The sequence below is a fragment of the Entelurus aequoreus genome, linkage group LG14, assembly GCF_033978785.1.
Source record: "Entelurus aequoreus isolate RoL-2023_Sb linkage group LG14, RoL_Eaeq_v1.1, whole genome shotgun sequence".
Classification (NCBI taxonomy): domain Eukaryota; kingdom Metazoa; phylum Chordata; class Actinopteri; order Syngnathiformes; family Syngnathidae; genus Entelurus; species Entelurus aequoreus.
The window spans coordinates 25,695,021-25,720,147 of NC_084744.1; the positions used below are offsets into that span (position 1 = coordinate 25,695,021).

The 25,127-nt window shown below is 43.0% G+C and overlaps 1 protein-coding gene across 5 annotated transcripts; it reads left to right on the forward strand.

The window, feature by feature from the left end:
- The first annotated feature begins 6,162 nt into the window (after positions 1–6,162).
- Positions 6,163–23,694, forward strand: LOC133664619 (zinc finger protein OZF-like). 5 transcript variants are annotated; one of them, XM_062069401.1, is made up of 3 exons: positions 14,426–15,000; positions 21,835–22,145; positions 22,182–23,694. In XM_062069401.1, the coding sequence occupies exons 1-3, from the start codon at positions 14,877–14,879 to the stop codon at positions 23,505–23,507; spliced, it is 1,761 nt and encodes a 586-aa protein (XP_061925385.1). In that variant the 5' UTR covers positions 14,426–14,876; the 3' UTR covers positions 23,508–23,694. The 5 variants fall into 5 exon arrangements, with proteins under 5 accessions (XP_061925387.1, XP_061925388.1, XP_061925386.1 ...); XM_062069403.1 differs by lacking the exon at positions 14,426–15,000 and adding an exon at positions 6,163–6,587 and having other exon boundaries at positions 21,835–23,694; XM_062069404.1 differs by lacking the exon at positions 14,426–15,000 and adding an exon at positions 13,222–13,242 and having other exon boundaries at positions 21,835–23,694.
- Positions 23,695–25,127: the final 1,433 nt, after the last annotated feature.

Genomic DNA, 25,127 nt, shown 5'->3' on the forward strand with positions numbered 1-25,127 from the left:
TGAGTTGGCTGCGATGGTGGGGGAGGATGCCGGACAGACCTGGTAGGCCCAAACGCAGTGTGAGGGTCTGCACGGAACGTCTAGCATAGTCTCCTATCAGAGAGAGTTTCAATTCCCGCCTCCGGAAAAACTTTGAACATATCACGAGGGAGGTGCTGGACATTGAGTCCGAGTGGACCATGTTCTGCACCTCTATTGTCGAGGCGGCTGATTGGAGCTGTGGCCGCAAGGTAGTTGGTGCCTGTCGTGGCGGTAATCCTAGAACCCGTTGGTGGACACCGGCGGTGAGGGATGCCGTCAAGCCGAAGAAAGAGTCCAATCGAGTTATTTTGGCTCGTAGGACTCCGGAGGCAGCGGACAGGTACCGACAGGCCAATCGGTGTGCGGCTTCAGCGGTCGCGGAGTCAAAAACTCGGACATGGGAGGAGTTCGGGGAAGCCATGAAAACGACTTCCGGATGGCTTCGAAGCGATTCTGGACCACCATCCGCCGCCTCAGGAAGGGGATGCAGTGCACTGTCAACACCGTGTATGGTGAGGATGGTGTTCTGCTGACCTCGACTGCGGATTTTGTGGATTGGTGGAGGGAATACTTCGAAGACCTCCTCAATTCCACCAACATGTCTTCCTATGAGGAAGCAGTGCCTGTGGAATCTGTGGTGGGCTCTCCTATTTCTGGGGCTGAGGTTGCTGAGGTAGTTAAAAAGCTCCTCGGTGGCAAGGCCCCGGGGGTAGATGAGATCCGCCCGGAGTTCCTTAAGACTCTGTCTTGGTTGAGAAGACTCTGCAGCATCGCGTGGACATTGGAGGCGGTACCTCTGGATTGACAGACCGGGGTGGTGGTTCCTCTCTTTAAGAAGGAGGAACCGGAGGGTGTGTTCCTACTATCGTGGGATCACACTCCTCAGCCTTCCCGGGAAGGTCTATTCAGGTGTACTAGAGAGGAGGCTACGCCGGTTAGTCAAACCTCGAATTCAGGAGAAACAGTGTGGTTTTCGTCCTGGTCGTGGAACTGTTGACCAGCTCTATTCTCTCGGCAGGGTCCTTGAGGGTGTGTAGTAGAATTTCTGACCTTTGACCTATATTGCATGTCTAATAAGAATGTACGCTCATTTAATTTCTCTTCTATTCTGTGCCAGTGGGACAAAAGTGAATATTAAGTCGTGCCAACCTGTCTACAGAATGTGTTGACTGTCTAAAGGATTCGAGTTGTTATGGAACAGATAGGGAAAACAAAAAGACATTGACGAAACTAGATAAAAAACAATGACGCACAAGAGACATATAAAAAATGGCAGAAGACCGGAACTCGACAGTGATTTTGGCTTGTGTGTGTCTTGTTTACTCCGGAGTAACATGTGGTCTGTCTGCACGGCCAACTTAATTCAACCTGCACTTCTGATAATGGGTAAATAAATTTGTTGTACTAAACTACTTTTGTTGCCTGTTTAAGCTTCGGACAATCCACTACAGGTGCATGGGAGTTTGCCCAACCAGTCTACATGTGCTTAGTGGACTTGGAGAAGGCATTCCACCGTGTCCCTCTGGAAGTCCTGTGGGGAGTGCTCAGAGAGTATGGGGTATCGGACTGTCGGATTGTGGCGGTCCGCTCCCTGTAAGATCAGTGTCAGAGCTTGGTCCGCATTGCCAACACGTTTCCAGTTTCCAGGCACCGATTCTGTTCATAACTTTTATGGACAGAATTTCTAGGCGCAGTTAAGGCATTGAGGGGATCTGGTTTTTGGTGGCTGCAGGATTAGGTCTCTGCTTTGCAGATGATGTGGTCCTGATGGCTTCATCTAGCCAGGATCTTCAGCTCTCACTGGATTGGTTCGCAGCCGAGTGTGAAGCGACTGGGATGAGAATCAGCACCTTCAAGTCCGAGTCCATGGTTCTCGCCCGGAAAAGGGTGGAGTGCCATCTCCGGGTTGGGGAGGAGACCCTGCCCCAAGTGGAGGAGTTCAAGTACCTCGGAGTCTTGTTTACGAGTGAGGGAAGAGTGGATCTTGAGATCGGTGCGGCGTCTTCAGTAATGCGGACGCTGTATCGATCCGTTGTGGTGAAGAAGGAGCTGAGCCGGAAGGCAAAGCTCTCAATTTACCGGTCGATCTACGTTCCCATCCTCACCTATGGTCATGAGGACAAGATCACGGGTACAAGCGGCCGAAATGAGTTTCCTCTGCCGGGTGGCGGTACTCTCCCTTCGAAATAGGGTGAGAAGCTCTGCCATCCGGGGGGAGCTCAAAGTAAAGCCGCTGCTCCTCCACATTGAGAGGAGCCAGATGAGGTGGTACCGGCATATGGTCAGGATGCCACCCGAACGCCTCCCGAGGGAGGTGTTTAGGGCACGTCCGATCGGTAGGAGGACACGGGTAAGACCCAGGACACGTTGGGTAGGCTATGTCTCCCGGCTGGCCTGGGAACGCCTAGGGATCCCCCGGGAAGAGCTGGACGAAGTGGCTGGGGAGAGGAAAGTCTGGGCTTCCCTGCTTAGGCTGCTGCCCCCGCGACACGACCTCGGATAAGCGGAAGAAGATGGATGGATGGATGATGACTGTGGTAATGAAAGGGTTTTTTTTTATATATATGTTTTTCCAGGCAAGTGGACTTTAAAGCGGTGGCCTGACGGCAGCAGCTTGCATGATGAGTACAGTTGGTGTGTGGGGTCCTGAATGATGGAGGTGGCTTTCCAGGTAAGGGCCTGAATGTAAAAAGCTTGTGTTGACACTGTTAAAAGCTGATGGAAAGTCCATCAATAAAATCCAAGAGATTATGCATGCATCCTCCACTCCACTCCTGGCCTTATAGGCAAACTGAAAGGAGTCCAGCCTCTCTGCCACCATGCTGGAGAGATGGGCACACACAACCTTCTCCTTGTACACGTGTACAAACAACAGGTCTAAAATCATTCAAGTGTTGTCTTTTTTGGAAGTGGAATGATTTTTGATTCCTTGCAGCAGTCAGAAGAGCTTGGCGAGGGGCCAACTCAGCTGAGTGCAGTCTTGCTCTTAGCTTGTCGGGGGCCAGAGGCTTTATGTGCATTGGAGGTCACTAGGTACTCATCTATGTTGGGGGCCCAGTGAGGTGGACTCGGGTCAGGGGCGGAACCCCTGAGAGATGTGCTGAACCTGCTGAAGAAGACATTAAGTTGCTCAGCGAAGGAGGCGGAGTGCTGGCATTTGACCCCTGCAGGTTTGGGGGCTCTCCCCATCATCATGTTCAACCCCTTTCCAGATGTTCATTTGTGTTCTACTTTGTCTTTAAAGTGGATTTTAGTCCTCCCGTCTCGTCACATTTTTTTCACTCTCTACTAATTCAAACAATTCTAGCACAAAAACATTCAGGATGTTCATACAAACAATATTACACATCCCCAAACATACCACTTTATTATGGTATTAATATAATATATTATTACATTGAATATTCACATGTTTATAACATTGCTGAAAATTGTAATTTCCCCTCAGGGATTAATAAAGTATTTCTGATTCTGATAATTACATCACTCTCATAAAGCCTTTAAAGCTGAATATGTTTTTTTTTACCATAGCTCAGCAACAATGTTGGAATATTGACTGCTGATATTAATATTCTTCTATTGTTTAGAATATTACACTTTACTCTTTCTTTGCTCAAATTAACAGGATGAAAATGTCTTTAATTGTCACTACTGAGTGTAATTATATACAATTACTGTATGTATATAATATTTTTCCATTCTTCATCTTCATTACCGCTTGATTCAACACTCATCTTATTTTATCCAGAGAGAACTTGACCATAAAAAGATTGCTGCACATTAATAAACTGTCACTAAACTTCAATAAAACTAAATATATCATATTTGGAGATTGTAAAAATAGAGTGCAATACTAAATAGAATAAAATACATACTTACAAATATTAACTACAATTATTGTACCCAACTTCAGTTGAAGCATACATTGTTTATTGCATAAAGGTCTGGGGACACACATATAAAACAATCACAAAACAATATTCATATTACACAAGAGAGTAATAAAAATAATTAACACAATGGATTAGAGAGACCCAACAAATGATTCATAAAGTCACACATTTTATAAGTAAATTATCTTGTATGCAACACAACTGCTCAAATGATGTATAAAGTAAATATTAATATGCTTCCAGAAGTGGTCCAGAAGATGTTTCAGATGTGAACCAGTAAATATGAACTAAGAGGGATTTATGTGTACTCAAAAGCAAAGGTGTGAACACATGTAAAACAAATACTGTATGTATATCATATAAAGGACTTAATCTATGGAATTATCTACAATTAGAAAATAAAATATGTAACCCTTCATTATTTCAAAAAACACATATAAAGCACTATTATGAATAAGTATACAAGTGAATTATGAATATCTACACATAAAATGTTTATTGTATGTAACATATTTTATGTACTGTTTATTCTCACCTTTATAGTCAAATTGTTCCGTTTATTTTAAAGTACACAAATGTGTATATCAACTCATGTACTTGACTGAAATAAAAGCACTAATCTGAAGTGTCTAATCCATCCATCTAACCATTTCTACCGCTTGTCCCTTTTGGGGTTGCGGGGGGGTCGCTGGAGCCTATCTCAGCTACAATCGGGCGGTAGGTGGGGTCACCCTGGACAAGTCGCCACCTCATCGCAGTCAAGCACGGTTGAGATATTTGAAATATCATTTGTTGCCATTTTTTGTGTGGGGACCATGAAAACATATATTTTGAACGGTTCCTTCATGACTTGCCCATCACTATGACTCATTGGCCCCGCCCCTAAGTGAAGCAAGCGTGGAGGATATGCGCTTTGCAGCAAAGTAGTGATGGGATCGGCAGTTCTTTTGACTGTACTGAATCACTAGAATCAGTTCCTTAAATTGATTCGTTCAAAAAATTCGTTCACCGAATCACCCCCCCCCCCCCCCCCAAAAAAAAATGTGGGGGGGGGGCGTGCGTAGTACAGACAGTACAGTGCAGACATTCGCGCACTGCGTAGGGACTTGCGTTAATCTAACAACAACAACAGTTGCAGTAGAAGGGATAATAATAGTAATAATAATATGAATCAGAATTGATCCCCAAGGAGAAATGTATTTTTGTTACAATAACTGTGTAAATAATAGCCTATGTATGTGTACATACATTAGTTATTATTTTTATTTTAAATCTTCTCAAAACAGCCTGCTTACACTTTACCCCCCGCCCCTTCTTTCTGTCTCCTCTACTAGTCTACTCTCATTTTGTTTTCATGTGGCTTGTTTTCATGGGATCGGCAGTTCTTTTGACTGTACGAATCACTAGAATCAGTGACTGACAATGCCACACGGTGGCCGCAGTTCAGTACGTGTACCGAATCTCTTCTGCGGTTCTTTTGACAGTACGAATCACTAGAATCAGTGACTGACAACGCCACACTGTGGCCGCAGTTCAGTACGTGTACCGAATCACTTCTGCAGCAGCAGTACAGTTTAATTGCAAATCAGCATTATTATAATGATGATGATAGCTACTAAACAACAACAACAACAGTTGCAGTAGAATGGATAATAATAATAATAATAATATGAATCAGAATTGATCCCCAAGGAAACATTTATTTTTGTTACAATAACTGTGTAAATAATAGCCTATGTATGTGTACATGTAGCCGAGCTAAATTTTATTTTATTTTATTTTAATTTTGTTCAATTATTCACATCATTTTTTGTTGTGAACTTCCCCAAAAGTGTTTCTCATTGTAAATAGATTCCACTCTATTATTTTCCGTTACATACCTTTTTGTTTCCCTGGGGGGTGATTTGGCGTCGCACCTTTGTGACCAGCTTCAGTGAGCACTGACGCTCGGAGCTGGTAAGTCATGTTTATGTCTCTCTCCTTTTGTTTTTTTTATAAACTTTTTGGTTGTCGTTTTTAAAAGTGTTTTGTGGGAATGCACACTGTTTTGTGACTTGTTGGTGTGCATGTGTGTTGAATTCCCGAATGGCTGTTGAATTGTTGAAAAAAAAAAAAACTTTTGTATGCTAAAGGATGTGTGGATTAGCTTGGTTAGCTTACTGCTAGCTGCAGTTGTTGTGGGGTCTCCTGTCTCATGAGTTTGTGCACGGGTCAGGGGCTCTGTTGTGTGTCTGTGTGGACATCTTGTGTGCCGCTGTAGCATTTATATGAGTGTGTATTTTTTTCTTTATTCTTTAGTGGAGAGAGATTCCGTTTGCCGTGGACTGTGTGTGACGCCCTGTTTTTGTTTTTTCCAAAAAAAAAGGTATGTCTGTTATGTGTTTTTTTGGCTTAGTTTATTGTATAAAAAATATAAAAAACATTTAAGGATCCTTTTTCTTAATATATATTGTTATTTGCTGAAGTATATATTTTATATACTGTGTTTTATTTAATTAATTTATTTGAGACTATTATGCTTTTTTTTTTACCTTTATTATTATTATTTCCATTTCCACATTTAAACATGTATAATTGAATTGAGTGAGCACTGACGCTCGGAGCTGTGGAGAGAGATTCCGTTTGCCGTGGACTGTGTGTGACGCCCTGTTTTTGTTTTTTCAAAAAAAAAAGGTGAATAAATCCCCGTGATTCAACTCCGGTGTGTGTGCCTCACTAAGAAAATACACAACGCAGAACGCTGACTGTTACAAAATGGTGCCGTGACCCGGATTCTTCAGATCAGCTGCTGCAGATCGCCGAGGTTATGCTGTGAGCAAGTAAGCGTATCGTACAGCAATCAGAAAGGATCCGTTGATCGTTGAGACTTTTGATAAAAAGTGATTTTGTTTTACTGTGGCTGTGTTTTTCCACAATTTATCATTACGTTTCCTCACGTACAGTGTCTTTATACCACCTGTCTCTGTATAGTTAAATTTTATTTTAACGTCATATTTCCACTGTTATATTCATTGTGTTTGAAATATAATGGACTTTACACCATTTGGGAGGGGTAGAGGGTGGATGCAAGCAGGGACTGCAGAGCAAGCTAGGCAGCCAGGCTGTAGCAGCCCTGATGGTACCCCTGTAGCAAGGCAAATGTTTTCCACTCCCACCGTTGCTAATAATGACACCCTGGCACAATTGCGTGACCTTTTAGGGGAGTTGGGAACCCACATTGGTGACACTGTTGTTAGCCGCATATTAGCCAACCAAACACCTTTCCCCACTCTAAGTCGCCCACACCCCATGACACCACCCCCGCTCGAGCCCATACCCTCCCCAGTTGATTTGTCTCGACTGAACATCACGGTGAATGCAGCTGTCAAGGAACCATCGATGTTTAGGGGGGATGGCTCAGACAAATACACCGTACAAGAGTGGATAGATATGATGGACGCTTACCTGCATAAAAAGAATTGTCCGACTACAGAGCAGGCGGATGAAATCCTCAGTCATCTTTTGGGACGAGCTAAGAGTATCGTTAAAGTGGGGCTGAAGAGTAGTGCTGATATCAACACACACCCTGAAGTGGTATACGACATACTCAGAAGATACTTCAGTGACTCTCCCATGTCTGGCTTACCGATGGCTGATTTCTATTCTACACAGTCTGACGCAAATGAGAACCCAGTGGATTACTGGGTTCGGCTCAATACAGCAGCCGAGCACGCTGACCAGCATCTGCGGAAAAGTGGAGAGAAGATGGAGAACATGTCAGCGCAAATTGCTATGATGTTCATCAGGAACTGCCCCAACCCCGAACTCTCCAGTGTGTTCCGATGCAAGCCTATCAGCAAATGGTCAGCCGTGGAGGTGCAAGAAGCTATCGATGAGCACCAGAGGGAGCATCAGGCAAGGAAGAGGGCCATTAGAGCAGAGAAGTTCAAAATGGTTACAGCAGCTACCACTACCTGTCAACCTGTAGTTGAGGAGCTGACTGCAACGAGAGCGGGTGTTCAAGAACCTTCCACACAGACAAAGGTGAGTGCAGTCACCACTTCAGAAGCAGGGGCTTTAGAACGAGTACTAAGCATGCTAGAAGGCGTTTTGGCCAGAGCAGCCTCCCCTGTCCAACAGCCAACCCAGTGGACACGCCCCACTTCTTGCCGTGTATGTGGTGACAAAACTCACATCACACGTGAACACTGCATGAAAGAGAAGAGGTGCTTTGGGTGTCTGGAACCTGGCCACACAAGGAGAGATTGCCCACGGGCCGCTCCACGCCAAACCCAAGCAGAGAACCACACACCCAACCAGGGAAACTTAGTCACTCACATTGTGGAGGGCAAAGTGTGAGTGCGTCATGTCAGACCCTCAAAACTGAAGAAGACATACATGCAATATATGAAGAGAGCTGCAAGACTGCACCGAATGGTAGTGTCATGATTTTCCAGAATATACACAAACTTGAGAAGGCAGATGATCTATTCTACACTGATGTGCTGGTGAATGACCAAGTTGCACTGTATGCTATGCTAGACACTGGTTCAATGGCTTGTACGATGAGTGAAGAAGCAGAGGAGGAGCTCCACAAGGCAGGGTTGCTGACAGAGGGTGCCCAGTCCACCAAAGACATTTTTCTGGTGGGTTGTGGTGGTGTGCATGTGCGACCCAAGTGCATTCACCAGTTAAAGTTGAAAATCTACGGACAAGAAGCAATCGTGCCCACACTAGTCGTGCCAGGCCAGCGTGACCAAATGATAGTAGGCACCAATTTGCTGAAACACTTGCTACGCCAATTCAAGCAAGATCCCAGCTATTGGCGCGTGATGAGTAAAGCTGACTCTACTGGTGAACCAGACATCGAGCAGTTCTTGAGCATGCTCTCGGGCATAACAAGATGGAAAGGTGACATTATCCCAGACATCATTGGAACTGTGAAGCTTACTAATGCCGTGACACTGGTACCGAAACAGGAGCACATAGTGTGGGGAAAGCTTCCTGGAAAGGCTCCTATCTCAGAGGGAAGTACCATACTGGTGGAACCAGCCAAATCATACTCCAACCGGAAGAGCGTCATGGTAGGGAGAACTGTGGCGTCAATGAGCGGAGACAGGTGGGTTCCTGTGAAGGTTGTGAACCCGAGTGACAAGCCTGTGACACTGAGGAGGAACATGAAGTTAGCTGATGTTTCACCATGTGTGGCACTTGAAGACTTTGACCTTGGAGTGGACTATGTCGCCAGCACGGAGCTAAAAGCACAAGGCCAAAGCGTAAGAGTAGACACTGACCATGTCCCTGACACCTCTGTAAGTCTCGCCCTTCAGGATAAGCTTGCTGATCTTGGATTGGACGACATAGACATCCACTCATGTGAAGTGTCCCCTTATTGGAAGAGTCAACTTGTGGAACTCATACAGAGGCATGATGAGGTGTTCTCCAAGGACAAGCTGGACTGTGGCCTAGCCAAAGACTTCGTCCACAGGATCCATCTGACTGATGAGCGCCCCTTCCGACTAGCATACCGCCGTGTCCCACCAAGCCAATACCAGAAACTAAGAGAGGTCCTTTCTGAGATGGAGGAGAAGAACATCATACGCAAGTCGTCAAGTGAGTGGGCCTCGCCATTAGTACTGGTTTGGAAAAAGAGTGGGGAACTACGCATTTGTGTGGACTACCGGTGGCTTAATGCACGCACCGTGAAGAATGCCCATCCAGTACCTCACCAAGCTGACTGTTTGGCTGCGCTAGGGGGAAATGCCATATTTAGCGCCATGGACTTGACATCGGGGTTCTACAATGTCCCCATGCACGAACAGGACAAGAAGTTTACTGCCTTCACTACACCAGTAGGCCTCCATGAGTTCAACCGACTACCCCAAGGCCTGTGCAACAGCCCGGCAAGTTTCATGCGCCTCATGATGAGTGTCTTCGGAGACCAAAACTTTTTGACCCTGCTGTGCTACCTCGACGATGTTTTGGTCTTTGCCCCAAATGAAGAGGAAGCCCTCAAAAGACTCGAAATGGTCTTTAAGCGGTTGAAATTACATGGGCTTAAGTTGGCTCCGAAGAAGTGTCATTTCCTCCGGCGAAGTGTCAAGTTCTTGGGCCACATCATTGATGAGAATGGGGTTTCCACTGATTCTGAAAAGATACAAGTCATTACAGACATAAGTGAAGCGGACTTGATGATGGAGGATGGAGTCACACCTTCAGCAAAAAAGATTAAGTCTTTTCTCGGTATGGTAATGTATTACCAGAGATTCATACAAAACTGTTCCAGTATGGCGAAGCCCCTGTTCTCTCTGACCGCTGCTGCGACTGGAAAGGCCAACGCAAAACGGGCTTCTCACTTTAAAAGGCTCAGCCCAGGGGATTGGGCTCAAGAACAGAGCGACGCATTCAACCAACTAAAGGCTGCTCTGTTGAACTCAGTTGTGTTGGCCCATCCGGACTTTGGTCGCCCTTTCATCCTCTCAACCGACGCTTCATTGGATGGATTGGGCGCTGTCCTCTCTCAAGTCCCTGAAGGAGGGAGCAAAGCACGTCCCATAGCCTTCGCAAGCAAAGCCCTGAGTCGCTCACAAACCAAGTATCCAGCCCATCGTTTGGAGTTCCTCGCTCTCAAGTGGTCAGTGTGCGACAAATTCAGCCATTGGCTGAAGGGACACTCCTTCACTGTTTGGACTGATAATAACCCGCTAACCTACATCCTCACAAAGCCAAAGTTGGACGCTTGTGAACAGCGGTGGGTGTCGAAGTTGGCTCCATACGACTTCAGTATCCAATATATCCCAGGCAGTAAGAACATCGTTGCAGATGCCTTGAGCAGGCAACCCTTCATCAAGCCACGGGTCAGCAAGAGACTTATAGCAGAACCATATGAGGCTCTGCTCGAGGAAGCGCAACATATTCGGGATGACAGGATACAGGATGTGTTTCGGCTGAGTACCAACAGCCAAGAGGTAAAACTGGGCGGATCTGAAATGGCATGCAGTTCAATGAGCAGTGAAGAAGTGACGGCAGTCCTGGATGGTCAGATTGAGTGGGTGAGGGACCCAAAGGGAGAGTGATCTCTTGGCTGGTAAATGATGTACATAAGATTGTTCCACCAGGAGAAAGTGCCTTACCCGTCTTCTCCCTTTAAAGAGCTTCAAGACAAGCAACAGGAAGACACTATACTGGCAAGAGTCATTCACTGTGTGGCACGTTGCAGGAGGCCATCGAGGAGAGAAAGAGTTAAAGAGCCTCTCAAAGTCCAGAAGACTCTAAAGCAGTGGGAGAAGCTCAAGATGTTGGATGGCATCCTATATAGAGTGAGCAAAGATTCACTAACTGGGAGAAGGCGGTACCAGTATGTTGTGGCTGCATCACTGGCCAAGCAGGCTCTGCAGGGTGTCCATGACGAGGCTGGGCATCAGGGACAGCATAGGACTCTATACCTGGCGAGGCAGAGGTTCTTTTGGATTGACATGGAACGAGACGTCCGTGAATATGTCAAGTCGTGCAAGCGCTGTGTGGTGAGCAAGACACCCGAACCCGAAGGGAGAGCGCCTCTCGAGAGCATCAAAACAACAAGCCCTCTCGAGATGGTCTGCATTGACTTTTGGTCAGCTGAAATCCCAAATGGAAATACTGGGGATGTCCTGGTCGTCACTGACCATTTCACAAAAATGGCTCACGCCTTCCCATGTCATGATCAGTCAGCAAAGCAGGTTGCTCGTCAACTCTGGGATCGATACTTCTGTGTCTACGGCTTTCCAGAGAGAATTCACTCCGACCAAGGAGCCAACTTTGAGAGCCAGTTGATCCGAGAGTTGCTGCTGATCTCTGGGGTAAAGAAGTCGAGGACAACAGCTTATCATCCCATGGGAAACGGTGTGGTCGAACGCTTTAACCGGACATTGGGAAGCATGATCAGAGCTCTCCCTCCAAGAGCCAAACAAAAATGGCCCCAAATGTTGCAGACATTGACTTTCGCCTACAACTGCACCGCCCATGAGTCGACGGGCTATGCCCCGTTTTATCTAATGTACGGGAGAATTCCCAGACTCCCAGTTGACGTAATGTTCCACAATGTGGAGAGGGACTGTGACATTGCTGACTATGATAAATATGTCCTCAAACTGAGGGAGGAGCTAAAAGAAGCATTATCATCTGCCCAGGCCAATGCTGTCACCAGTCAGCGTCATCAAACTGAACTGTACAACCAAAGGACCAAAGGTCATGACATCGCTGAGGGAGACCAAGTACTCTTGTCAAACAAATGTGAAAGGGCACGCAAGAAGTTGTCGGACAAATGGGAGGCTGTACCGTATGTGGTTGTCTCAAGAGACCCAAGGTGTCATACCTACCGGATAAGGAACACTTGCAGTGGTCATGAAAGGGTTGTCCATCGCAACCGCCTCCTGTGTGTCAACTTTCTTCCACTTAATTTGGAGAATGAAGAGTATGTTGAATCATCATTCACTGAATCATCTGAGTCAAGTCATGTTGAGACACAAAGTCGGGTTTCGGATGTGGTGACGGGAAATGTCACAGAAGACCGAACAGCCAGTTGGATTCTGGACAGTGCTTCTGCCAATTCGCCATCAGAATGTCTGGATGCTGATGAGGAGCTTGAAGACCCTGATCTGGATGAAAGTGCCAGCCAGAGGCCAAGGAGTGTGTCAAATGTGGTTGATAGGACAGGCCATAGCGACGACTCCCCAAGCACAGCAATCAGTGTTGTCTCCCGTATAAGAACGAGGGTGGGTAGGCTGGTGAAACCTGTAGATAGGCTAATTCAGAACATGACCCAGAAGAAAATATCTGTTTGAGTTACAAACCTCTGTAAACCATCAAGTACCATAAGATAGTTGTTTAATCCAATGTTTGGGTTGAACATGTATTACAGTAGCAGTGATAAATATTAGGTACTCCTTGTCTTGTCAAAGGTATATTTTTTTATTACCTTTGTAGAGTAATGTGTAAGGTGGTGTAAAAGGCACCTCTTTTTGCAAGTGTACCCAGGAGGGTTGCGCAGCCCTCCTTGGTCATTTTCTCAGTAATGTGAGTAACTAATAAGTTGCATAACGTGAATGTATTGGAGTACTCTGCTAAGTCTTGAAGTATTTTGGTGAAGTTCAGAGGGGAGTATGTAGCCGAGCTAAATTTTATTTTATTTTATTTTAATTTTGTTCAATTATTCACATCATTTTTTGTTGTGAACTTCCCCAAAAGTGTTTCTCATTGTAAATAGATTCCACTCTATTATTTTCCGTTACATACCTTTTTGTTTCCCTGGGGGGTGATTTGGCGTCGCACCTTTGTGACCAGCTTCAGTGAGCACTGACGCTCGGAGCTGGTAAGTCATGTTTATGTCTCTCTCCTTTTGTTTTTTTTATAAACTTTTTGGTTGTCGTTTTTAAAAGTGTTTTGTGGGAATGCACACTGTTTTGTGACTTGTTGGTGTGCATGTGTGTTGAATTCCCGAATGGCTGTTGAATTGTTGAAAAAAAAAAAAACTTTTGTATGCTAAAGGATGTGTGGATTAGCTTGGTTAGCTTACTGCTAGCTGCAGTTGTTGTGGGGTCTCCTGTCTCATGAGTTTGTGCACGGGTCAGGGGCTCTGCTGTGTGTCTGTGTGGACATCTTGTGTGCCGCTGTAGCATTTATATGAGTGTGTATTTTTTTCTTTTTTCTTTAGTGGAGAGAGACTGTTTGCCGTGGACTGTGTGTGACGCCCTGTTTTTGTTTTTTCCAAAAAAAAAGGTATGTCTGTTATGAGTTTTTTTGGCTTAGTTTATTGTATAAAAAATATAAAAAAACATTTAAGGATCCTTTTTCTTAATATATATTGTTATTTGCTGAAGTATATATTTTATATACTGTGTTTTATTTAATTAATTTATTTGAGACTATTATGCTTTTTTTTACCTTTATTATTATTATTTCCATTTCCACATTTAAACATGTATAATTGAATTGAGTGAGCACTGACGCTCGGAGCTGTGGAGAGAGATTCCGTGGACTGTGTGTGACGCCCTGTTTTTGTTTTTTCCAAAAAAAAGGTGAATAAATCCCCGTGATTCAACTCCGGTGTGTGTGCCTCACTAAGAAAATACACAACGCAGAACGCTGACTGTTACATACATAACATACATTAGTTATTATTTTTATTTTAAATCTTCTCAAAACAGCCTGCCCTACACGTTAACCTCCGCCCCTGCCCCTCGCGTCGCTGCTGCTCAGCCTGCACGGATTTTCTTTAATTTATGTGTTGAGATAATGGGGACGTGTGTTTGTTTTCATGTGTCTTGAGTCAACATTAGCCGTTAGCTTGGAGAATGAATGGAGAACGAATGCCAATGGCATGAAACATATCCCCGCGACGGGGGGAGAATCACTCGCGGCATTGGGGCAAGCAGAGCAGAGAGCGAGAGCGTTGTCGTTCACTGAGTGATTCATGTCGTTAATCCGCGGTGAACGAATCGTTCGCTCAGTCCCTCCCCCCGCCCTCTCATTGGCTGCGTCGTTCGCCGACGTCGAGGGTTCAGTGAGTCACAGAATGCGCCAGTTCCACTCATACCGGCATGGTCGCGGCGGAGCTCATCTGAACTGAGAAAGGAACGAATCAGTTGATGAAGTGATTCGGTTCAGTACGTTCACTCAAAAGATTCGTTCTTTCGAACGAATCGTTCGCGAACGACACAACACTACAGCAAAGTCCTCCTTTACTCCACACACGCTTCTAAGCCTCGGCACATCTCCTCACATCACACACTTTATTCATCCTCCGTGTCAGGATAAACTCCACTCGTCTCAGTAAACTTTGGAGATTATTAGGCCCGCTTAGCTTGCTAGTTGTTTTAGCGCGCTAGTTAGCTTAGCATGCTAGTTAGCTTAGCTTGTTAGCTGATAACAAAGAGACGCGGGTTTTATCAACACATCGCTTGGTTAAGATCAAGTGTGAGTGTTAAGTGTTGTGATTGTGTGAAAATGTGCGAAAGAACGATAGCAGAGTACAAGGAGGAACTTTGTCCAACAAAAGAGGAGAAGGAGCGACGACATCAACTACAGGACGCTGTTTTCAAGAAACCTCAAGTTGTGTTACACAGAACAGGTTTGTTTACTTCTTACTCTCACATCTTTACTAACTTTATATTTCATCATTCACGTGAAAATGACGTGTTGGAATAATTTTGATTAATAGGTGTACTCAGACACATGATTGTTATTGTGTTATCAATGCATACTTGCCAACCTTGAGACCTCTGATATCGGGAGGTGGGGTGGGGGGCGTGGTTAAGATGAGAGTATATTTAAGATTAAAGATTAAAGTACCAATGATTGTCACACACACACTAAATGTGGTGAAATTTGTCCTCTGCATTTGACCCATCCCCTTGGGGAGCAGTGGGCAGCAGCGGCGCCGCGCCCGGGAATCATTTTGGTGATTTAACCCCCAACTCCAACCCTTTGATGCTTTACAGCTAGAATTCACCAACTCAAGTATTTCATATATATATATATATATATATATATATATATATATATATATATATATATATATATATATATATATATATATATATATATATATATATATATATATATATATATATATGTATGAAATACTTGACTTTCAGTGAATTCTAAAATTCACTGAAAGTCATATATATATATATATATATATATATATATATATATATATATATATATATATATATATATATATATATATATATATATATATATGTATATATATATATGTATATATATATATATATATATATATGAGAAATACTTGAGTTGGTGAATTCTATCTATCTATATATATATATTTATTTATTTTATTATACATATAAATAAAATAAATACTTTAATTTCAGTGTTCCGGAGGCTATCCAGTAGATGGCAGCATTGTCCTGTTTAACTTCTCCATTCATGAATGAGTATATCATTTCGGCCACCGTGTTCAATGGAGAAGTCTGTTCTACAAAATGTACAGGCAACATTCCCCTTCGAACTGTCTGTCCTGGATGAACTGAAATTCTTGTTTCCATTCGTTTTGGAACTTGCAAGCGTATTTCTTCATCTTGCTCGTCGACGGCGTCGCCATGTCTGTAACTTCCTCGTTCTTCTGCTTCGTCTCCTTGTTGTGTGCGCAGTTGTGCACTCTACTCTCTATCTCTAAAAGCCGTAGATGTTATGACGTCATTGGGCAGGCAAGCTGTTTATATTGTGGGAAAGCGGACGTGAGAACAGGCTGTCCCCACTCAGGTCCGCATTGAGCTGGAGGGGGCGTGGCCTCCAGCTCCGGCTGAATACCGGGAGTTTGTCGGGAGAAAATTTCTGCCAGGAGGTTATTGGGAGAGGCGCTGAATACCGGGAGTCTCCCGCTAAAAACGGGAGGGTTGGCAAGTATGTATTAATGTGATTTTTAGACAGCAGTCATTTCCATTAGATAATGTTCAAATATAGGTGATTTGGCCCACTTATAATCAATATAACAAAATAATGTTGTTTTTCATCAGATATGTACTAGTATTGTAAATGTGGATGGGGGCACTTCCTTGGAAATAATGTGTACCCCTTTCAGAGATCACATTTAGTTCCACTTCAAACATTCACATGTTCCACAATCAGATGAGATGGTATAACGTGAACAGTTGTGGAACTTTCTGTCTTACTAACTGAGGCCCAAAAGACACTGCTTGGGGGTCAAAGGGCGTGGGACATCTGCTCCATGACCTTGAAGGGGCCTGTCCACTTGTGCTTGATGACCTTGACCTACTCAGTGGGCGGAAGGGAATCTGTACAGAGGAACTGGCACACAAATTCTGAATCTGGTCAAAATACCATTTTGGTTTTACGCTGATTCCTCCTTCCGAGGGAGCTGCTGGTCCTGGGAAGGGCTGACTTGTATGTAATTCATAGGGTGATAAAACAGTTTTGTTCACGGACATTCGGATGATCATTAAAGCCAATGGCAACGCGTCAACCCAATTAAATTTGGTCTGTGCACAGATTTCAGCCAATTTCGTTTTGATGTTCTGGTTCATCCTTTCGACCTTACTTTGGGACTGAGGATGGTACATCGAGCCGAACCTGTGTTCGAGTCCGGGAGCATTTTCGACCGTGTTTTTAAAATGGTTACCGTTGTCTGATCTAATCTTTTTAGGGAAACCATGTCGTGGTATGAGGTCATTCACAAGCCATTTATTAACTGGTTTTGCATCCTCCTTAGAGGTTGGGGTTGCTTCCGGCCAACCACTGGAATTGTAACTCCCTCCAAATAGCACAGACACAATGGCTTTCTTGTACTGATTTATTTGAAGGCTTCCTTTCCCTTCAAATTAACCGTGAAAACTGAAATAAAATAAAGCACGTTATAAACGTAAAAATAACAACATGCACAGCATATGGATCAAACATTTTACCGAAGTAAATACAACCAGAAATGACAAACAAATACCTCGTTGGCCTGCATGCTTCTTTTAGGAGGAAATTGTGATCTTCAGGCTCTTATAGCCCAAACGCTTAGAGTCCTTGTGACACTTTTTAGTCTTTGTGACAGTAAGTCGCTCTCTTTCTGCCTTCACATGGCATCAAAAATGTTTACTCATACCCGGAAGTAGCTTCCTTACATCAGACGACAGACCAAACGAGACACTTCAAAATAAAAGTATGCCCACAAACTTAACAAAAAGTAAGGAAATTACATTTTTAACCATAGTAATTTAAATATAGCCTTCTTATGAACTTTTATGCATTTTGATTTGAATTCCCTTTTATGAACTTATTATTCTGTTTTTAGAGAAATAAAGCAAATTATAATAATTATTAGTAGTAACAGTTACAGGAATTGTCAACATAAGTCAGTAAGTACCTTTTCCCTTGTACTGAATTGATCATATCAATGAAACCAAAAACTCGACGCGCTCCCCCCCACACCTCCTCCCCCTTTGGTTTCTAAAAAAGACACTTTCGGAAACATCCAAGAAAAAGGACAGCAAAAGCGGAGGTGGAGGACAGGTCATGTTTGAGGTCAATGAAAGCCTTTTCAACCTCTGGAGAGTGATATTAGGGTTGCGGACCCCAAAGCGCTATCGACTGACCCTTATAGCGATCGCGACCCTACTGGTGAAAGCCACAAAGTATACTTATACATATTGACACAAATATAAGAAAAACACTAACCTTATGACGAATGCTTTTGCAATGGTAATTTGATCTTTCACAACACCTAGTGGCCACAATAATTCATCAAGTCAAGCTCATGGCGCAGAACGTTGAACGATGCGGACACGTTTGTTACTGGATACTTTCTATCAGACTTCTGTTTTGGAGACTTTGTGTACGTATTAAGCAACTATAATTATTTGATATGCTTAAATGTGCTGTTTTAGCTTAGCTGTTGTGTAGCTGCTAGCTCCTCATAGCCTACAGCATGTGTGTCCAAAGTGCAGCGCATAGCTATGTTTTTAACAGACAATGGAGAGTGTTGAAAATGTGGTATTTGCGTGTCTGTCCAATCAGCAGCAGCTACGCCCTGTTTCGTCATTGGACCTAAGTTTTTGGTACGAGCTTGGTAGGTACGAGCCTACCAGGCCAGGTGGTACGAGCACGAGCATAGAGGAGCCTTTGTAGTGGTGTCGCAGCTTGGTAGTTGTGCCGTCAGGTAACACCAGGAAGGTTCATTCTGTGCGATATTGACTGGTGCTTTTTTCTCCCTGGACTCCGACTTCATATCTGGTGTTGTCCTTCAGACCTCGGCCAAGAAGCCACGTAAACGGTGGCAAGAATTTGGGCGATAAGAGTGTTTGTGCGTGGGCATGAACTTGCACCCAGTTTCAACTGGAACACAGGACATATGATTAGTTGCATGGCCTATTCTAATCTATATTAAACATTTCTTAATCACTTCATCCTTCATTATCTTAATGATATCCCAATTTTAGCTACCTGTAAAAATGAGTGACTTATTCTAGTCCATTTGTAAAAAGATTGTTTTCCTAAATTATAGTCTCCTCACTTTCACCAGACAATCATTAGGACAAAAGACCCTGCGAGGACTTTGCCCTTTAAAAGGGAAAGCCAGAAAAAGGACAATAATAAGATGAATTCATCACATTTGCTATGAGACAATTTATTATTAATATATTCTGTTCTTGTTACTTGGGGCGGTATAGCTCGGTTGGTAGGGTGGCCGTGCCAGCCACTAGAGGGTTCTAGGTTCGATCCCAGCTTCTGCCATCCTAGTCACTGCTGTTGTGTCCTTGGGCAAGACACTTTACCCACCTGCTCCCAGTGCCACCCACATTGGTTTAAATGTAACTTAGGTGTTGGGTTTCATTTTGTAAAGCGTTTTGAGTCACTAGAGAAAAGCGCTATATAAATATAATTCACTTCACATGATGTCTTGTTGTTCTATCTTCTAATTTCAAGTGGAACTGCACTTTTTGGAATCATTCACAGTCCCTATGTAAGTTAAAGTTAAGGTCCTAACGGTGGTCACACACTAGGTGTGGTGAAATCATCCTCTGCATTTGACCCATCCCCAAGTTCACCCCCTGGGAGGTGAGGGCTGCGGAGGCCGCGCTTGGGAATCATTTGGTGATTTAACCCCCAACCCTTGATGCAGAGTGCCGAGCATGCAGGCAATGGGTCCCGTTTTTATAGTCTTTGGTATGACTCGGCCCGGGTTTGAACTCCCGAATTTCTAGTCTCAGGGCAGACACTCTAACCACAAGGCCACTGAGCAGGTCGATGGTTAATGCATCCTCAATAGAAAATAAACCTTAGCAAAAGTTAGCTAACAATTGAGTCATTGGTAGCCGCTCTATTCTGCCTATAAAGAGCTCTAAATAACATCCTAAAACCCCCTTCAACATTTTAAATACACACTGTACGTATATATGTAATGTAGTAACATTCTTAATAACATGTCATATTTACATATCTTGCTCATTTTAAGCATACATTGTCTGCTCTCACTGGGATGCCGACTGATGGGATGTTCATATCTTCCCGTTTAGATGAAGAATTAATCCTCGCAAAGGGTTAAAAAAGGGTGGCTGCAAAAGAGCGTATTTTCGTGTCGTTTTTGCCATGTCCAGGTCTAAGTTGGATGTCAAAGTTGACCAAGTTCTCCGGTTTATGTCCACAACCTTCACCATATAAGATAAGCATGATTTATAATCTAGAATTAGCTTTCACCATCTTAGAGGCGAGAGCAGTAGGTCCTTAACGTTAGCGCTTATAGTAACAATATCGCTAATACTTGGTTAATATTCAGGTCACAAAATGTAAATGGAGTATTGTTGGCAGTTTTTGGATGGTTATTTGGAGGACTTTGTGGGTCTAATAGAGGAGCTCCCATTGACTCCAATGTTAGCAGATTTTTGCTCACATTTATTTACTATATAGTATTCATAAAAATGTAAAACATATAAAACATAGGGGCGGCGTGGCGAAGTTGGTAGAGTGGCCGTGCCAGCAATCGGAGGGTTGCTGGTTACTGGGGTTCAATCCCCACCTTCTACCATCCTAGTCACGTCCGTTGTGTCCTTGGGCAAGACACTTCACCCTTGCTCCTGATGGCTGCTGGTTAGCGCCTTGCATGGCAGCTCCCGCCATCAGTGTGTGAATGTGTGTGTGAATGGGTGAATGTGGAAATACTGTCAAAGCGCTTTGAGTACCTTGAAGGTAGAAAAGCGCTATACAAGTATAACCCATGTATCATTTATTTATCATTTATATCTTACATTAGGATTGTGAATGATAGTCGACATTTTTTTTTAAAGTGCAGTTTCCTTTGAATTTGTCAGATAAGTAAACAGCCCTCAAATTTAAGATGAAAAACAATTGAGGTTGTTTATAGATATTATCCACAGTTACAGTAAAACTAAGCACACAAGGGAAAGTACATTCATATACACATGAAGTACACGTATGTGTAAGAATCATGTTAACCACCAAAATATCGTCTCGTTTCCCTAAAGCCAATATCAAGTATCCTTTGGTGAGCTGACCGTATCGTCACACCCCTAGTTAAAAGCACACCAACCCCATGACATGACACTTCCACGCGATGTAGAACAGTAGTACAACATTTTAAACGTACACACACATCTGCAGAATATAAAAAAATAAATATATTTGGTGGGCCAAACAAAATTACTCGGTGAACCAATGTTTGGTATGGGCGATATGACCTAAAATCTATGTCCTAATAACAATATATGTCACAATATATCATTTGGTATATGAATGATAATAGAATAATTTCAAAGCGAGTTACAAAAGCTCCTAATTTGGCAGCTGACATATGCAGTAACATATTGTGTCATTTCTAATTGTATTAATTTGTTGAAACAATTATTATTAATGTACTTGTATTTACTGTTAATATCTGGTTACTTTATTTAAGAAAATAATACTGGAAATGATGTAATATTTTACTGCATATTTCAGCAACTAAATTAGGAGCCTGTGTAGCCTGTTTTAAAATGGTTCTATTAGTAATTCTATATGAAATAATATATCGCAAAATAAATTTTAAACCATATCGTCCATCCGTAGTAAAAAGTCAATCAATCAATCAATCAATGTTTATTTATATAGCCCTAAATCACAAGTGTCTCAAAGGGCTGTACAAGCCACAACGACATCCTCGGTACAGAGCCCACATACGGGCAAGGAAAACTCACCCCAGTGGGACGTCAATGTGAATGACTATGAGAAACCTTGGAGAGGACCGCATATGTGGGTAACCAAGTCCTGTCGTCCTGGTTTGTTTTTCTTTTCCTGTGAATAATGTTGTAAAGAGCAGCGTGTTTGTGCGTCACTGAGATTTCAAGACAGTTCATACGATAACTTGTTTTTCCTAAGTGCATGTAAAATTACAGAATGCATTGTGTGACTGAGCAAAGATGGTGTGTTTGTCTTGCAGTTATCTGTGAAGAACATCTTCACCCTAAACAACAGCAGTGGAGCTTCAGGATGCGGACAAAGGAGCCCCAGCCCTCCCACATTAAGAAGGAAGAGGAATACCCACTCATCCCCCATTTTAAAAAGATAGAGGAGGACCCACTGACACCCCATTTTAAAGAGGAAGAGGAGAACCCACTGACACCCCATTTTAAAGAGGAAGTGGTGGATCCACTGAGCCCTCACATTAAGGAGGAAGAGGTGGATCCACTGACACCCCATTTTAAAGAGGAAGAGGAGGACCCACTGACACCCCATTTTAAAAAGAAAGCGGTGGATCCACTGAGCCCTCACATTAAGGACAAAGAGGTGGATCCACTGACCCCTCACGTTAAGGATGAAGAGGAGGACCCACTGACCCCTCACATTAAAGAGGAAGAGGAGGAACACAGCATCAGTCAGCAGGGAGAGCATCTTGAAGGACTGAAAGAGGTTGATGTCACCAAGATGCCAGTGACTGGTGTCCCTGTGAAGAGTGAAGATGATGAGGTCAAAGGTGAAAGTGAGGAGAAGAGAGAGGCGGAGCCTCCAAGCAGCAGCTCAACACAACACATGACAACAGAAGCTGATGGAGACCACTGTGGAGGATCACAAGCAGACAAGCTCTTAGCTCCACTATCAGATAGTGAGGACACAACGTCACACTCTCCTGACACTGATGATGAAGACTCTAAAGATGATAAGACATGTCACACTGACAACACTCACTTCACATGTTCTCTCTGTGACAAAACTTTTAAATCTCCAAGTAATTTGAAAAGACACATGAGAACACACACTGGAGAAAAACCTTTTTCATGTTCAACTTGCAGTAAAGATTTTACTCATAGACACGATTTGAAAATACACATGAGAATACACACTGGAGAAAAACCTTTTTCCTGCTCAGAATGTGGTAAAAGTTTTGTAAGAAATCAAAGTTTAAAAGCACACATGAGAACACACACTGGAGAAAAACCTTTTTCATGTACAATCTGCGGTAAAGATTTTACTCATAGGCAACATTTGCAAATACACATGAGAATACACACTGGAGAAAAACCTTTTTCCTGCTCAGAATGTGGTAAAAGTTTTGTAAGAAATCAAAGTTTAAAAGAACACATGAGAACGCACACTGGAGAAAAACCTTTTTCATGTTCAATCTGCGGTAAAGATTTTACTCATAGGCCACATTTGAAAGTACACATGACAACACACACTGGAGAAAAACCTTTTTTATGTTCAATCTGCGGTAAAGATTTTACTCATATGCCACATTTGAAAGTACACATGAGAACACACACTGGAGAACAACCTTTTTCATGTTCAATCTGCAGTAAAGAGTTTACTCGAAGGGAAAATTTCAAAATGCACATGAGAATACACACTGGAGAAAAACCTTTTTCCTGTTCAATCTGCAGTAAATATTTTGCTCAAAGGCACTATTTTAAAAAACACATGAGTACACACACTGGAGAAAAACCTTATACATGTTCAGTATGTTGTAAAAGTTTTATACAAAGTCAGCATTTGAAAAGACACATGATAACACACACAGGTGAGAAAGTGTTGAGTTGCAGTGTGTGTGGTGAAAGATTCTCTTCTAAGTACCAGTATAAGAAACACAAGTGTGCTGGTGAGAACAGCAGCAAATGAAGATGCAGGATTTGAAATAAACTGTCAAAACTTAAAGGCCTACTGAAATGAATTTTTTTTTAATTTAAACGGGGATAGCAGATCCATTCTATGTGTTACACTTGATCATTTTGCAATATTGCCATATTTTTGCTGAAAGGATTTAGTATAGAACAACGTCGATAAAGTTCGCAACTTTTGGTCTCTGATACAAAAAAGCCTTGCCCCTACCGGAAGTAGCGTGACGTTGTCAGTTGTTCACTTCCTCATATTTTCCTATTGTTTTCAACGCAGCTAGAGCTATTCGGACCGAGAAAGCGGCGATTACCCTATTAATTTGAGCGAGGATGAAAGATTCGTGGATGAGGAACGTTAGAGTGACGGACTAGAATGCAATGAAATACATATCTTTTTTCGCTCTGACCGTAACTTAGGTACAAGCTGGCTCATTGGATTCCACACTCTCCTTTTTTTATTGTGGATCACGGATTTGTATTTTAAACCACCTCGGATACTATATCCTCTTGAAAATGAGAGTCGAGAACGCGAAATGGACATTCACAGTGCCTTTTAGCTCCACGACAATACATCGACGAAGCTCTTTAGCATGAGCTAACGTGATAGCATCTGTCTCAAATGCAGATAGAAACAAAATAAATAAATCCCTGACTGGAAGGATAGACAGAAGATCAACAATACTATTAAACCATGTACATGTAACTACACGGTTAATAATTCTCAGCCTGGCAAAGCTTAACAATGCTGTTGCTAACGACGCTAAGGCTAACTTAGCAACCGGACCTCACAGAGCTATGATAAAAACATTAGCGCTCCACCTACGCCAGCCAGCCCTCAACACCCGTGCTCACCTGCGTTCCAGCGATGGACGGCGCAACAAAGGACTTCACCCCAACACAGATGTGGTTGGCGGCTAGCATCGGCTGGCGCGTCTGCTATCCAAGTAAGTCCTTCTTGTTGTGTTGCTACAGCCAGCCGCTAATACACCGATCCCACCTACAACTTTCTTCTTTGCAATCTCCATTGTTCATTAAACAAATTGCAAAAGATTCACCAACACAGATGTCCAGAATACTGTGGAATTATGAAATTAAAACAGAGCTTTTTTGTATTGTATTCAATGGGGAAGCCATACCTCTGTTCCCCTGGCTACGTCACGCGCATACGCCATCCTCCAAAGGCTTTTTCAACCGGAAGTTTAGCGGGAAATTTAAAATTGCACTTTATAAGTTAACCCGGCCGTATTGGCATGTGTTGCAATGTTAAGATTTCATCATTGATATATAAACTATCAGACTGCGTGGTCGGTAGTAGTGGGTTTCAGTAGGCCTTTAACTTTGACCTTCTAACAACATCAGCACACAGATTCTAACATTTATAGATGAGATATTTTAGATTATTGCTTTTTTCAGTCAAGTACATGTTTTAATATACAACATTGTGTACTTTTATTTAAAAATGAACACAACACTTTGACTGTAAAGGTGAGCATAAACAGGACAAAACATGTTACAAATACTTTTTATGTCCATAGAGATATTCAGAAATAATTTTTAATGATTTTATAGATGAACTCCTTTATATGATGTACACATTTGTCTTACATTTGTTCATACCTTTGCT